This window comes from Scyliorhinus torazame, chromosome 22, assembly GCF_047496885.1.
Source record: "Scyliorhinus torazame isolate Kashiwa2021f chromosome 22, sScyTor2.1, whole genome shotgun sequence".
NCBI classification, from domain to species: domain Eukaryota; kingdom Metazoa; phylum Chordata; class Chondrichthyes; order Carcharhiniformes; family Scyliorhinidae; genus Scyliorhinus; species Scyliorhinus torazame.
In genome coordinates, this window is record NC_092728.1 from 67,393,333 (window position 1) to 67,407,423 (window position 14,091).

A 14,091-nucleotide genomic window follows, 5' to 3' on the forward strand; every position below is an offset into this window, starting at 1 on the left:
TGTTGGCTGACACGATAGATTAAGCAGCCCAACCTTCTGACCATTCAAATATAGTCTCAAATCTACACCAGACTAATTGGTGAAAGTTTCCATTCTCCTGGCTGTCAGATTCCCAAGAGAACAGCGATTGCTCATTTTCATATCAGTTCTTAAAAACCTGCAGCCCTAAAGCCAAAAACAGCTACTGCAGGGAGGAGGGGACACTAGGAAATGCAAATGACCATCTCAAATCTACTCATACCAATCAGCATCCTAAGTCACTGTTCCCCAAAGGCTACGTCGTGTTTAACAAAGTAACGTGTCAACAGCCCATCCATACATGTCTAGAAATAAAGAAGCTTCATGTTAGCTTCTCCAGGGACCCGTTTGTCATTATGAATCATGAAGTCACCTGCGAACGATTAACTAGTAACTGACCAAATCCTTCCACAGGAGAAAACAGAACTTTAAAAAGGCAATTGAACATCTACTTGAAGAAGAGTAATTTGAAGGGTTACGGGGAACAGAATGGGATTAAATTAGACTCTTTTTAGAGCTGGCACAGGTGTGATGGGTAGAATGGCTTGCTTTGCGCTGTAAAATTCGATGACTCCATTATGTTAAACCTGAGAAATGGTTGCACCATCCAAACCCACGGCCATTCCATATAGAAGGGCGAGGGCAGCTGAAATGTGGGAACCACACCACCTAAAGGTTCCCTTTCAAGCCGCTCACTGACTTGGAAAGACATTGCCATTGTCACTGGGTCAAAATCCTGGAACTCCCTCGCTAATAGCACTGCAGGTGTATATAATATATGGACTCCTTTCATTTTTTTGTTTACAATAATCTGCATAAAAGCAGATTATCAGAAGGTTTAAATTAGTTCATTGAATTACAGGGAGTAATTTTGCACCAGGGTCAGTGAGAATGCTGACCCAGGTGCTATGTCTCACGAGAATCGGGGAACGAGATTCCTGCTGGCGACATCTTGCTTCCCGATTTTTCCCACTCTTCGCCGGTGATGTAAGAAGGTTCACGCCGTGAACCTCATTATAATGTTTTTTACATACATTTTACTATAAACCGACGTGAATCAGTCGAGGGGATCCCCCGGGGGCGCAAACAATTTGTGCACATATACCCCCTGGGTCCCTCTGCATCTTTAAAATTGAATTCTTTATTTTATATTTGCTTTCCTCACTCTTCCTACCAAAATTTATCACTTCACGGGCGTCATTCTCCGCCGGCGGGAGTCTCCGTTTTGCCGGCGCCCGGGGGTTTCCCGACGGCGTGGGGCTGCCCCACAATGGGAAACCCCATTGACCGGCCGGTGTTACGGAGACTCCCGCCGGCTGGTCGGGGCAGAAATGTGGCGGGGCGGGTAGGAGAATTTCGCCCCACATTTCAGCCGTCACTTCCCCAATCCTATTTATGTTGTCTTGAAGTCTATCATCATTTTCCTTCTTGGTTTACTATACTTCCAGGTTTCGTTTAATCTGCAAATTTAAAAATTGTGTCATGCACACCCAGGTCTACATAACTAATGTGGGCCAAGAAAAGCAACAGGCATATTACCGATGCATGGAGAACCTCACCATGTACCATGCTGCAGTCTGAAAAACAATCATTCGCCACAACTCTTTCCCTGTCACTCAGCACGATGTGTCCATGCTGCCTGTGTCCCTTTTATTCCACGAGTTTTATTTTTGCTGACAAACCTGCTATATTACTTTTGGAAGCCCATGTATACCACATCAAATGCATTACCCTCATCAACCCCCTCTATTACCATAGCAAAAAGCACAATCAAATAAACATGATTTACCCTTAGCCTAATTGATCCACATTTGTCCGAGTGATTGTTACTTTTATTCTGCAATATCCTTTCTAAAAGCTTTCCCAATACCTAGATTATGAAAGACTTCAAATCTTATTTTTGAATTTCTCCCTATAGCCAATGTAATTACACAGGTGACTGGGATGATATTTTTTACAGGACACTTTCATTGATGTCTAGCATGACACCCTTCAGGAAATCATTAATAAAATATTTTCCTCAGGCCCAAACTCATTTATAATATGTAGTATATGCTCAAAATGTGCTAAAGAGGATGGGTGGGATTCTCCCACCCCGGGGCCGGGCCAGAGAATCCCCGCGAACGGGCCATGCCATCCTGACGCCGGCACGCGGTTCTCCGCAGAGGGGAGAATTGGCGGCATTGACGCCGGCGTGGTTGGCGCGGCACCGGTTATGGGCCGCTCTACGCAGCTGGCCCGCCAATTCTCCAGCCCGAATGGGCCGAGCAGCTGTAAGAAAAGAGCCGAGACCCACCGGCGCTGTTCTAACCTGCTCGCGGCCGGCGGGGCTTTGGGGTGGAAGGGTCAGGTAGCAGCCTGTGGGGAGGGGAGAGGGGCGCCGACCCCGGGGGGGGGCCTCCAATGTGGCCTCGCCTGCGATTGGGGCCCACTGATCGGCGGGCTGACCTCTGTGGCTGGGGGCCTCCTTTCCTACGCGTCAGCCCCTGTTGTTCTGTGCCATGTTGCGTCGGGGCCGGCGCGTTAAAGGAGGCCACTGCGCATGCGCGGGTTGGCGCCGGCACCACTGCGCATGTCCTCGTTGGCGTCGGCGCAACTGCTCATGTGCGGATCCCGTGGCGCACAGTTCGCGCCAGGATCGGCAGCTGGAGCAGCGTGAACCGCTCCAGCGCCATGCTGGCCCCCTGCAGGGGCCAGAATTAGTCGTGGGAGCGGCCCGTTCACACCGTCGTAAAACACGAAGGCGTTTACAACGGCGTGGACACTCTGCCACGGGATTGGAGAACCCGCCCAATGTTTTCTTGCCATACAGGGTTTATGTTTTAATTACGATGCACATTTAAAAATAATAAGTTAGTACTAAAATTCAGGAATCATTAGGGGATATATGATAGAAGACGTCAAGCTAGGAACATGCCTGTAAATCAACTTGAACTTTGTCAATTGATGAAAGTCTCGAGTTTTGAAGTGCATTGGTAAGCTAGTAGTTTGTTACCTGGAAGGGTTATTAAATTCTAGGCAGTTAACATTTCTAACAACTCAACACTGCATGCGATTAAATGGTTTTTAAATAGCAAGCACTTGAAAGAACTCAATTTGCTTTACAACACACAAAAAAACAAGAATAAGTTACAGGTTCCACGTGTGGGCACCATTGGAGTTTAGGGAAAATGCAGAGTAATGGAGCACCAGTATACTGTTTAACAGAGCAGTAAGACCCATATTCAGAGATTTATGTCAGTCTCTTATGGCTTACCTGGTGCCGAGCTGAGGGGAAGCAATTCCCCAACAATGGGAAGAAGGCTGTAATGAGCGAGTATCTTGGGCTGCTGCCACATCTTGAACCAGTTGTGCACACGGCACATTGGTGCAGGCTTGGGATCAGGTGGGAATCTCCCTTCTTTAGAGCAGAGAGAGCAAGACAATGCGGAGTGGAGAAAGTAGGAAAGTCTGAAAGAAGGCATCTCATGACAAACCAGAAAAGACTGATTTCTGTTCGGTTCCATCTGAGAATCTAGGTAGCCCTTCAATAAGTATTGAAGCTGCTTAATTTTTAAGGACGCAACATATCAGCCAAGAAACAACAGCAGCCAACACATGAGGAGTATAGTCAGGACGATGATAGTTTACATTAGTTTCAAATGTGTATAATCTTCATTTGCAATGCATGCCAATCACTACCAGTTCATACTAGCAAAAATAAGATGATCACATTACTTACAAAGGCCCCAAGAGACCCAGGAAGCCCAATTTCACCTTTGTCACCCTAGCACAAAAATAACATTAATAATCCATATGCACAAATGTAATCATTTCAAAATGATAAAAAGGCAATCAGTGTATTTTTAATGCATATCATATAGCCTCTTTATTAAAACATTTGTTAATCAAAATGATTTCTTACCGATGGAAGTTCAAATTTGTTTTTCATTTAAAAAGTGAGATGACTAGAAAAGCCATAAGAAATGCAGCAAAATGTTTCCAATATCGGACTTGAAAGAGGAGAATTGTAGGGCAACAAGCTAAGTGCGGGATTGGGGTGGGGAAGGCGGGACTCACTGGATGTTTCTTTCATTGATCCAATACAGGCAGGATGGGATGAGTGTTCGCCTTCTGTCCCGTGATTCCATGTGACCAGATCAGAGACAGCTATCGTAGAAGACAAATTAGGCATGCCTGTTGCATTGTTTAAAATGGCCGTGATTGAGAAATTAATCTTGTTTTTGTTGTGCTATTCCGGATATAAAAGTAGGAAACAAACGACCGATAGTTCCCATTTTCTGCAATGTCTGGATACTTGGTTTCATGATCAGCTTGATGCATTTTTGGAATAAAAGCAACACGTATTGGAACTACTCAGCAGGTCAGGCAGTACCTTTTAGGTCAGACACAGAGTTAACGTTTCTGAATTCCCGGAAGTTGGATTTTCCCACAAGCTGTGAGATTTTAACTCCATGGCGTGTGTCTTTTCACATCTTGGCAAGTTCTCTGCTTGACAGGCTTGGCTTCCAGTAGAGTGGAGAGCACGCTGGTGCCGGCTGCAGCAAAAGGGTGTTTCGATCCCTGATCAAGGAAGGGGTGGGGAGTGGAGGAGGATTCCTGAACCCGTTGAGCAGTGGGTTATAGAAGGGAGGAGTTCGACCACAGGGTGCTTTGTACGTGGGAGGTCCAATTATGGGAGTACACAGATAACTTTGTAATAAAATGGTTAAAATCACCACCTCGGGAAGCACGGTGGCGCAATTGATTAGCCCTGTTGCCACATGGCGCCGAGGTCCCAGGTTCAATCCCTGCTCTGGGTCACTGTCCATGTGGAGTTTGCACATTCGCCCCGTGTTTGCGTGAGTTTCGCTCCCACAACCCAATGTGCAGGGTAGGTGGATTGAACACGCTAAATTGCCCCTTAATTGGAACAAAAATGAATTGGGTACTCTAAATTTATAAAACAAAATCACCACCTCCAGGATTGGTTCATCACACATTAAGTTATGTGTAATCCACTAAAACGGGACTTCTGGATGTTCAGTGCGAGACGTTGGGTCAGTTACAAGATTTTACAAGTGTTTGTTTTAAAGAGAAAAAAAATCGGCAAATTTTCAATGGAGGCTTCCCTGGTGTCCGAATCATTCTTTACTCTATTCACTTCTTTGTACCCAAAGTTCTCACCTGATGAAGCCGACCAGGTAATCTGCATGTTTATTTTTTTACCACATTCTCTTATCCCCATTTCTAACACATGGAACATGAGGCTGATGTTGTGACACTGTGCCATACAAGGAGGCTAATTCAAAACATGGCTCATTTTAGGACTGATATTATGCCACATATGTACAATTTAACATGTGCTCTTCCCATTAGTAATTGGAAATTGTTTTCAAAATAGACTTTCTTGATATTAAAAGTGATTGAAATTACATCAGGTCTTGTGTGATGCTTTATTGATTAATTGGCACTGTATCGGATTCTGACCACTTAGGTAGACCCTATGTTCCATCACTCACAAGCGTGAAGCATTAGCCCTCTTCCTCCTTCTCTATAGATGCTGCCTGACCTGCTAGGTATAAAGCATCTCTGAAGTCGCATTGCGGCTGCTATAGCACAGGAGAGAATAGGAGATCTCCTGCTGAAATGTCAGCCATCAACACAACGGAACCAATCAACAGTGTAAATGATTATGGTCTAATTTTAATTATGATTCTAACTTCTTTCAATCAATTTTTAAAAATAAATTTAGAGTACCCAATTCATTTTTTCCAATTACGGGGCAATTTAGCGAGGCCAATCCATCTACACTGCACATCTTTGAATTGTAGGGGCGAAACCCACGCAAACACGGGGAGAATGTGCAAACTCCACACGGACAATGACCCAGAGCCTGGATCGAAACTGGGACCTCAACGCTGTGAGGCAGCAGTGCTAACCACTGTGCCACCGTGCTGCCCTGCTTCTAGCAATCAAAGGGACGTTTCTTCAGGGACCTATAACAATTCCAAGATATATGTTGTTACTTTAGATAATAATATCAACAAATACTATTATTTGAAAATTGTCTTTTCTCTGGATCGCAAAATACCTTAGCTCCTTTTTCTCCTTTCTCCCCAACTGGTCCGGGTAGTCCTCTGAAGCCCTAAAGTAAAGGCATAGTTACATATATCGACTAAAGTTGTTCTAATAAAACAATGAAAATGCATGGTTTTGATTGAGCAAAATGCTTTATCAATAATTCAATGGCTATATAATGCATGGGTGATGACTGATGTGCATAGTTGCCAGCTTTGAACCCCATTTTGGAATATGTTAATTGAACCCGAATCATTGACTAAAAGTTAGCTTCAGCATTGCAAAATAGCAAGCCGTAACTCAGATTTGTTCATTGACTCATGCATAAAATTGTACATCCGTTACCATCAGTTGCGGCCAGCACTGGGTTCAGATATTGTTCAAACAATTTTCATTAGTGGGATGTGCAAACATTACTTGTGAACAAAAGGTCTAAAGTTGCCAGAGTTATTTGGAGAGATGGAGGGCGCGATTCTCCGATATTGAGGCCAAGTGTTCGCGCCGTCGTGAATGCTGTCGTGGTTCACGATGGCGCAAACAGGGCCTGGGCACAACTTATTCTGGCCCCCACAGGGCGCCAGCACGGCGCTAGAGCAGTTCACGCCGCTCCAGCCTCCTTACGCGGCGCCAAATGGGCGCCGTGCCAACGCGCACATGCGCAGTTGGGGCAGCTCAATCCTGTGCATGCGCAGTTGGGCTGTGCCATCCTGCGCATGCGCGGGGAACTTCTTACGCACGCCGGCCCCGACCCAACATGGGGTCGGTGTTCAGGAGCCGGCTGCGCCAGGAAGTAAGCCCGGTGGGGGGGGGGGGGAGGCTGGCCCGCCGATCGGTCCAGACCCCATCGGAGGCCCCCCCGGTTAAGGAGCCCCCCCCCCCCACACAGGCCACCCCCCCGAGCGTTCCCGCAGTGTTCCCGCCGGCAGCGACCAGGGGTGAACGGCGCCGGCGGGACTCTGTCGTGTTGGAGCGGGCCCCGCCGGGGACGCGGCAAACGCGCCGACGCAAATGGCGCTGATTCCCCGCACTTTGGAGAATCGCGCACTGGCGTCGGGGCATCGTGGCACGGTTGCGGCGATTCTCCGGTCTGGCGTGAGGCTCGGAGAATCGCGCCCAGGGTTTCCTTTTCGAGAAGTAAGAGACACTTTTGGATAGGCTTAGCAATCCCTTTGGGAGAGATAAGGAGCCCTTTGGGAAAGATAAGGTACCTTTTGGGAGAGGTGAGCAAACCTTTCGGATTGTTAAAAGCTGACATAAATATGCATAAAAAGTTGATAAACTCATTGGAACTGTTGTCAAGGCATTTAAGCCCCAAGCGATTTCAGTTCTAAAAATAAAGCCTGCTGTAATTGTTCGCAATTTCACTACTTCTGTCTGTCAACATAAGCCAGACGATTTTGTTGTAGGATTAGTGCTACATGACTGATTTCACAACCTGTCATTATCACAGTGGGGGACTTGTAAGTTCACAGTTTGATTGGCAGTTCCAAGTGGTTATAAAGCCTTTGAAGGGCTATAAATACAGATGGTTGATTTTATAGCGAATTAAGTCCTTGAAATGATTTAAATGTACTGAATGGGTTTTAATCAATGAGAGCATTTGTTTTAAATTGTGAAGTTATCAATAAACACATACTTTATTTCATTTCATCTCAGCATGGCTCCTGAGATTTGACCATCGTGGTTGCAGGGTGAGTTAGCATGGAGAGTGGAAGGGCAAAATCTGGTTGGGGGGGCGGGGATCAGGGGTTGGCGCTAAGTTTGCATAATGGCCAAAAAGGGGAACATGGTGGATAGAGGGGCATGAGGTCTCATGGAGGGTTTGAGGGGCCATGGGTGATGGGTAAAGCGGCATAGGTTGGCTTGGGTGGGACATGGCGAGTATGTGTATAAAATTGGATTTATTACTTATTTTACAACTGTGATGTGGTAGAGCATCGAGACAAGCCTCAGCACCCAACAGCCCCTGTGGCTGGACTCTCATTGGCATCCTCCCCAGGCCCCTCCTCCACTAGAACAGAAATACAACTATCCGGGCCACTTTCTCCAAGGTTGGGTCTGCGGAATCTGAAATTTTCACAACTCTGCACAGCCGACCAAGCTCGAAAGTTCAGTCCTGAGACTCTAATTCAATTGATGAGAGAAATGGAATGTTCACTGGTTCCAACAAGTAAACAAAATGTCAAGCATAGCAAAACGTGATGATAGTTGACATAAGAACTGTAACGTTACCTTACATTGATAGAACATTCCTCAATTCATGAGCAGAGTAAAGTGTTTCAGAGCAGGTGGACAGTGAAAAATGGAAGAGGAATAGAGAGGCTGAGATAAGTAGCTGGAATTAAGTTAAAATTTTCCCACATGTTGCAGGCAAACCCTCAATGAGGGAAAATGGGTTCAATTTAAAGCCAATGCCATTTTATATCAAGAAAAGATTGTCTGCTCATTGATAAGATCAGTACACACCTGCTCCCCTTTCTCTCCACGGATGCCCTGGTCTCCCATGTAGCCCTGCAGTCCCTATTAAAGAACAGAAAACATGAAAACTGAGGCATTATCAGGTTACATTTTGCTAAGGTTAAACTTTATAACCAATGGACGGCACGGTGGCACAGTGGTTAGCACTGCCTTCATCCTTGGGTGACCGTCTGTGTGGAGTTTGCACATTCTTCCCATCTCTGTGTGCGTTTCCCCCGGGTTTCGTCCTACAGTCCAAAGACTATGCAGGTTAGGTGGATTGGCCGTGCTAAATTGCCCCTTAGTGTCCAAAGAAAAGGTAAACAGGTCTGGCAGCATATGTGGAGAGAGAATCAGAGTTAATGTTTTGAGTCCGTATGGCTTCAGAGTTTAAGCAAGAGAGAAATGTGAAGAACTATATACAGTCTAAGAGGGGTTGGAGCAAAGCAGAAGGTCAGTGATAGATGGGAGCGAAGAGAGATTGCAACAAAGGTGTGTAGGGCTCAAGACAGAGGAAGTGTTAATGGCAGTGGAAAGGACCATGGAAGGTGCTGATTGTGGCATTAAGGTAAGATAGCAGAATATATTACTAGGAGAACAAAGGTCATTCCTCAGTGAAAGCAAAACTTAAGAACAAATGACAGATGGCCCAGTGGGAGGGGCAGTTTGTGTTGGGAACCAAAATAAAATTAGATTTAAAAAAAGGGATCAGGGCAGCATGGTGGCACAGTGGTTAGCTCTGCTGCCTCACGGCGAATTGGCCACGCTAAATTGCCCCTTAATTGGGAGAAAAAGAATTGGATATTCTAAATTTTTTTTAAAAAGGGGGGTTAAGGTGGGTTTGAAGTTGTTAAACTCAATGTTGAGTCCTGAGGGCTGCAAGGTGCTTAACCGGATGATGAGATGCTACTCCTCCAGTTTGCATTGGGCCTCACTGAAGCATTGCAGCAGGCCAAGGATGGACATGTGGGCATGAGAGCAAGATGCTGAGCTGAAAGGGCAAGTGACAGGAAAGTTGGGGGTCATGATTGCGGACAGAGCAAAGGTGTTCTGCAAAGCGGTCACTTAGTCTACTTTTAGTCTCCCCAATAATGGAAGAAACCGCATTGATTGCATAAAACAGACCATTTACAGTTACTTGTCCCCCAAGAATCTGATACCCGTTGACTAAATAAAAATGAAATCCAGAGAGACATATATTGGTGACTGTTCCGATATTGGCCATTTTAAACTATCACCACAAATAAAAATGGCTCCCAAATATGTACTTAGACATAAATGGCTAGAAATTGTCGTAAAGGTTTGGGCTCAGTTAGTAGCAGTCTTGCCCCCGGAGTCACAAGGTCGTGGATTCAAGGTCCACTTCAAGATGCCAACTTAAAAAACAAGCTGAAACTCTAGTGCAGTACCGAGAATGTATTGTGCTGTCTTTTGAATGAGATGTTAAACTGAGGTCGCACCTGCCTCAAGTGGAAATGGCACTATTTCAAAGAAGGGCAGGGAAATTAAACCCAGCGTCCAGGCCAATATTTATTCTTCAATGAACATCTAAAAACAGATTAGCTGGTGATTGTTATTAGGTGGGGTTACTGGGTTACGGGGATAGGGTGGAGGTGTGGGCTTAAGTAGGGTGCTCTTTCCGAGGGCCAGTGCAGACTCGATGGACCGAATGACCACCTTCTGCACTGTAAATTCTATGATTCTATGATCATGTTGATGTTTGCAGGCATTTGCTGTGTGCAAATTGGTTGCCACATTTCATAATTTACAACGGGCGACTTCTCTTCAAAAGTAATTCATTGATTGTAAAATGCTTCGGGGTGGCCTTAGATCACAAAAAATGCTGTATAAATGGAAGTATTTCTTTTTCAAAGGAAAAATATAATATTGTCAGTTTTACTGTGTACTCTATTTTTAATGGTAAGTGCATCTCAGACAATTAGAGACTCACACCAGAGTCCATAATCTGAAGATTAACAAATTTATTCAGCAAAATGAAACATAATCTGCTGGGCCAGAAGGAGCCTTGGGTCTTCCTCGCATCTCAATACAAAAGCACACATTTAACTTCGACTACACTGGTCTCCCGCAAAGAACTCATTAAATCCCCACAGCAGGTATTTGAGTCATTGCATGTTCATCACTGTGTATGAATTAAGATGACTCAAATGCACAATAGCACAGCTCAGCTGAGCAGTCTACCCCTTGACTAATCCCCAGAAGCCACAGATTTACAGAATTACTGTTTCTTCACAGCTCAATATTGATTCATTTTTGTAGGGCCACGAACAGTAGATAGCATTACAGAACCAAAGAAGACGGAAATTTGGAATCCAAACAGTAAACTGTCAGATTCCAGCCAATTAATCAACTATTTAATCAACTATCCCCCTTGGAATACAAAAGCATGAGTTATTTTGAACAATGCAACTTTGCTGAGACCCTAACAGCGAAGCCAGTATTAAATGATACGGTAACCGCCACAACAACCAAGGGAGAACATTATTCCCCCCAGCTTTACAGTACAAGTCCATAGAATTTCAGAAGCTATACTATCCACCTAACCATTTAGCTTGGAGGCATTCATATGATAACTGTACATCAGTGTGAAGTGGTTTCACTTGAGAAAAACCCATGAAAGGGAATCCTAACATTGCGCAATAATTTCATCAACACTGAAGTATAAGTGCACAAGAAAAATGGCTCAATATGACACTATGGCAAACGGGAGGGAGGGGAATTCTCTTTGTTTGATTTGGAAGTCAGTTTAGGTCTCAATGCCTGGCTTGCATCCTCTGAATTTAGCATTGCTGCAATTTTGAACAGATCCTTAAAGCTACATTAATTCCGTGCACTCTTGGCAGGAGTTTTATTGCATGTGTACAAAGCACACTTCATGACCAGGTTATCAATCCTCATATCACCCTCAAAGATGCTTCTTACCAAGAATGAAATGGATCCGATTCACCTGTAGCAGCAACATATCAGAATTTAATTCTAGGGGTGGGCAGCCCGGTGGCACAGTGCTTAGCACTGCCATCTCACAGCGCCAGGGACCTGGGTTCGATTCCGACCTTGGGTGACTGTGTGGAGTTTGTACGATCTCCCTGGTCAGCGTGGGTTTCCTCCGGGTGCCCGGTTTCCTCCCATTGTCCAAAGATGTGGAAGTTAGTTGGATCGGCCATGCTAAAGTGTTCCTTATTGTCCACAGATATGCAGGTTGGGTGGGGTTATGTGGATAGGGCAGGGGGAGTGGGCCTGGGTGAGGTGCTCTTTCAGAGGGACGGTGCAGACTAGATGGGCCGAATGGCCTCCTTCTGCCCTGTAGGAATTCTATGGTCCTCTTTCATTTCAGTGAACACCGCGATTATAGTAAATTGAAAGAAGAGGCTTTGTACACTATTAACTGTCAAGAAAGACCTTCAATCAATGATGAAGCATAAGCTGAGCCTATCTTTTCTGTTACCTGTTGTCCAGGAACTCCAGGTGGACCACGGGGACCAGTTTGACCGGGGATTCCATTGGATGCTCTTCGACCTGGTGGGCCTGGGAAGCCCCTCGGTCCTTCAAGCCCCTTAAAATTAAAATTAAAGGAAATCGGGATTATTTAAGTCTCCCAATTTTTAACCTGAAGCAAAATTGTTCACATACCATCCATGTTATCTAGCATCTGTTTTCATATACATGCTGGGGGAAGCTTGCGTGACACTTACAAACAATTCCCTTCCAGGGTGTATACTGTTTCGTGACATTGATTGTTTTTTCTGGGCTCACTTTATTTAGTCTTGGGTTTGATTTTGCTAATGTCCTCTGTGCCATTGACGAATGAGGATATTCAGACTGAAGAAATCCTTCAACGATGCTGCACATTTACTAAATACAAGAGGCATCTTGCAGCAATTATCTGATATTTCTGTACATTGCGTACACCATACTTACAGACTCCGACACAAAAATGGAAAATAAAGAGAATGCAAACAGCGGGTTGATATGTGAAAGCCTGTGCCAGCTGATTGGTTTGATCTTTATTGGGTAACTGCTTGTGGCAACACATTTACTGCAAAAAGCACGCATCAGGTATTAATGAATGAGAAAGTATGCTCTTACTTTGGCTTCTAACGTATAGAGGATTACTTTTACAACAACGTATCACGAAGCAGTAAGGAAACCCTGGGGTCCTCAGACCCATAAAATACACATCTTCACGTTCATTATTTGCACTAAATTATCCATTCTCTGGTGATAAAAATAACTCCATCGCCAGCTGTGCTTATCCAGTGAGCTGGAATGTCTTATGATGAAAGGGTCGGGAGGGTTCATGCCGAAAGCCACATCTTGGCTGGACGTTTTTCAATGGTTCTATTTCGCCATCTATGATCGACTGTGTTTAACAAGCTAATTTTTTTTTAAAGCAGCAGATTGAAGAGATGCTGGCCCATGAGAAACATGTTGCCTCTCTCACCGTCTGCAATCTGGGCCTCTTGGAAAAGATGGTGGAGGTGAAATGGTTCCCTGCAAGAGGGGCAAGCAAGGCACAAAAAAAACCCCAGATGAGTCAAACAAAGTCATTTCCAAGCTGTTCCCAGCAAAAGAAGGCATAAATGTAAATTTAAATCAAGAAAGAAAGAAAGCTTTTCCCATGAACTGTGCCTTCTAATAATTAACGTAGAGCAAAACCCTTGAAGCACCGTCAAGAAAAAAGTTCATTATTGAATAATTGAAAAGGCAAAACTTTTTAAATACACACACACCTAGGGTTGAGAAGGACATTGTTGCAAAGGTAACTTTATTTATATTCATTCACAGGGTGTGGGCATTGTTGCCAAAGTACAATTTACTGTCCATCTCTCATTGTCCTTGAATGTGATGAGCCATTGGGTATGATTGAATGGACACCATTTCAGTGAGCAGATAAGAGTCAATGATATTGCTGCCCGTCTTGTGGTCATATAGGTAAAGAAAGAATCAGGGCCGGGATTCTCCCCCACCGGGATTTTCCGTTATACCGGCGTCCGGGGGTTTCCCGACGGCGTGGGGCTGCCCCACAATGGGAAACCCCATTGACCGGCCGGCGTAACGGAAACTCTCGCCGTCCGGCCGAGGTGGAAATGTGGCGCGGCGGGGCCAAGAATCCCGCCCAAGATGTTTTTTTTCCCCCAAAAGAGTTTCACTAGCTTTTTAATTCCGGTTTATTTAATGTCATTTAAAAATTCTGCAGCTGCCATCGTTGGATTTGAACCCGGGGGCGGGATTTTCCGGCCCTTCCGGCCAGCTGGATTTTCCGGCTCCGCTGATGGTGACCCCACACAGCGGGTTCCCCGGTCGGCGAGACGGACGAGTCATGGAAAACGCTGTAGATATTGGAGGGACTGGAAGATCGCACTGCTTCCGCTTGAGAACACACAACGGGGATGTGGCGGGGGGGGGGGGGGGGGGGGGGGTGCTCTCGCTGGTGATTGGCTGCGGTGTTGTGTGTGTTGATTGGTCCCACTGTGTGTCCATCAGTGTGTGTCTGCACCATGATATACTGGTGTATATTATGACACACCCCAAACA

The 14,091-nt window shown here is 45.3% G+C and overlaps 1 protein-coding gene across 4 annotated transcripts in view; it reads right to left on the bottom strand.

Annotated features, from left to right (window-relative positions):
* Window positions 1–14,091, bottom strand: part of LOC140399099 (uncharacterized) — a 484,003-nt gene that overhangs the window by 180,296 nt on the left and 289,616 nt on the right. For all 4 annotated transcript variants that reach the window (XM_072488263.1, XM_072488261.1, XM_072488260.1 and 1 more), the window contains 4 exons: window positions 12,002–12,109; window positions 8,545–8,598; window positions 6,092–6,145; window positions 3,740–3,784 (listed from right to left, as the gene is read on the bottom strand). In XM_072488263.1, coding sequence (XP_072344364.1) covers window positions 3,740–3,784; window positions 6,092–6,145; window positions 8,545–8,598; window positions 12,002–12,109 — 261 coding nt within the window. The remainder of the gene's footprint in view (window positions 1–3,739; window positions 3,785–6,091; window positions 6,146–8,544; window positions 8,599–12,001; window positions 12,110–14,091) is intronic.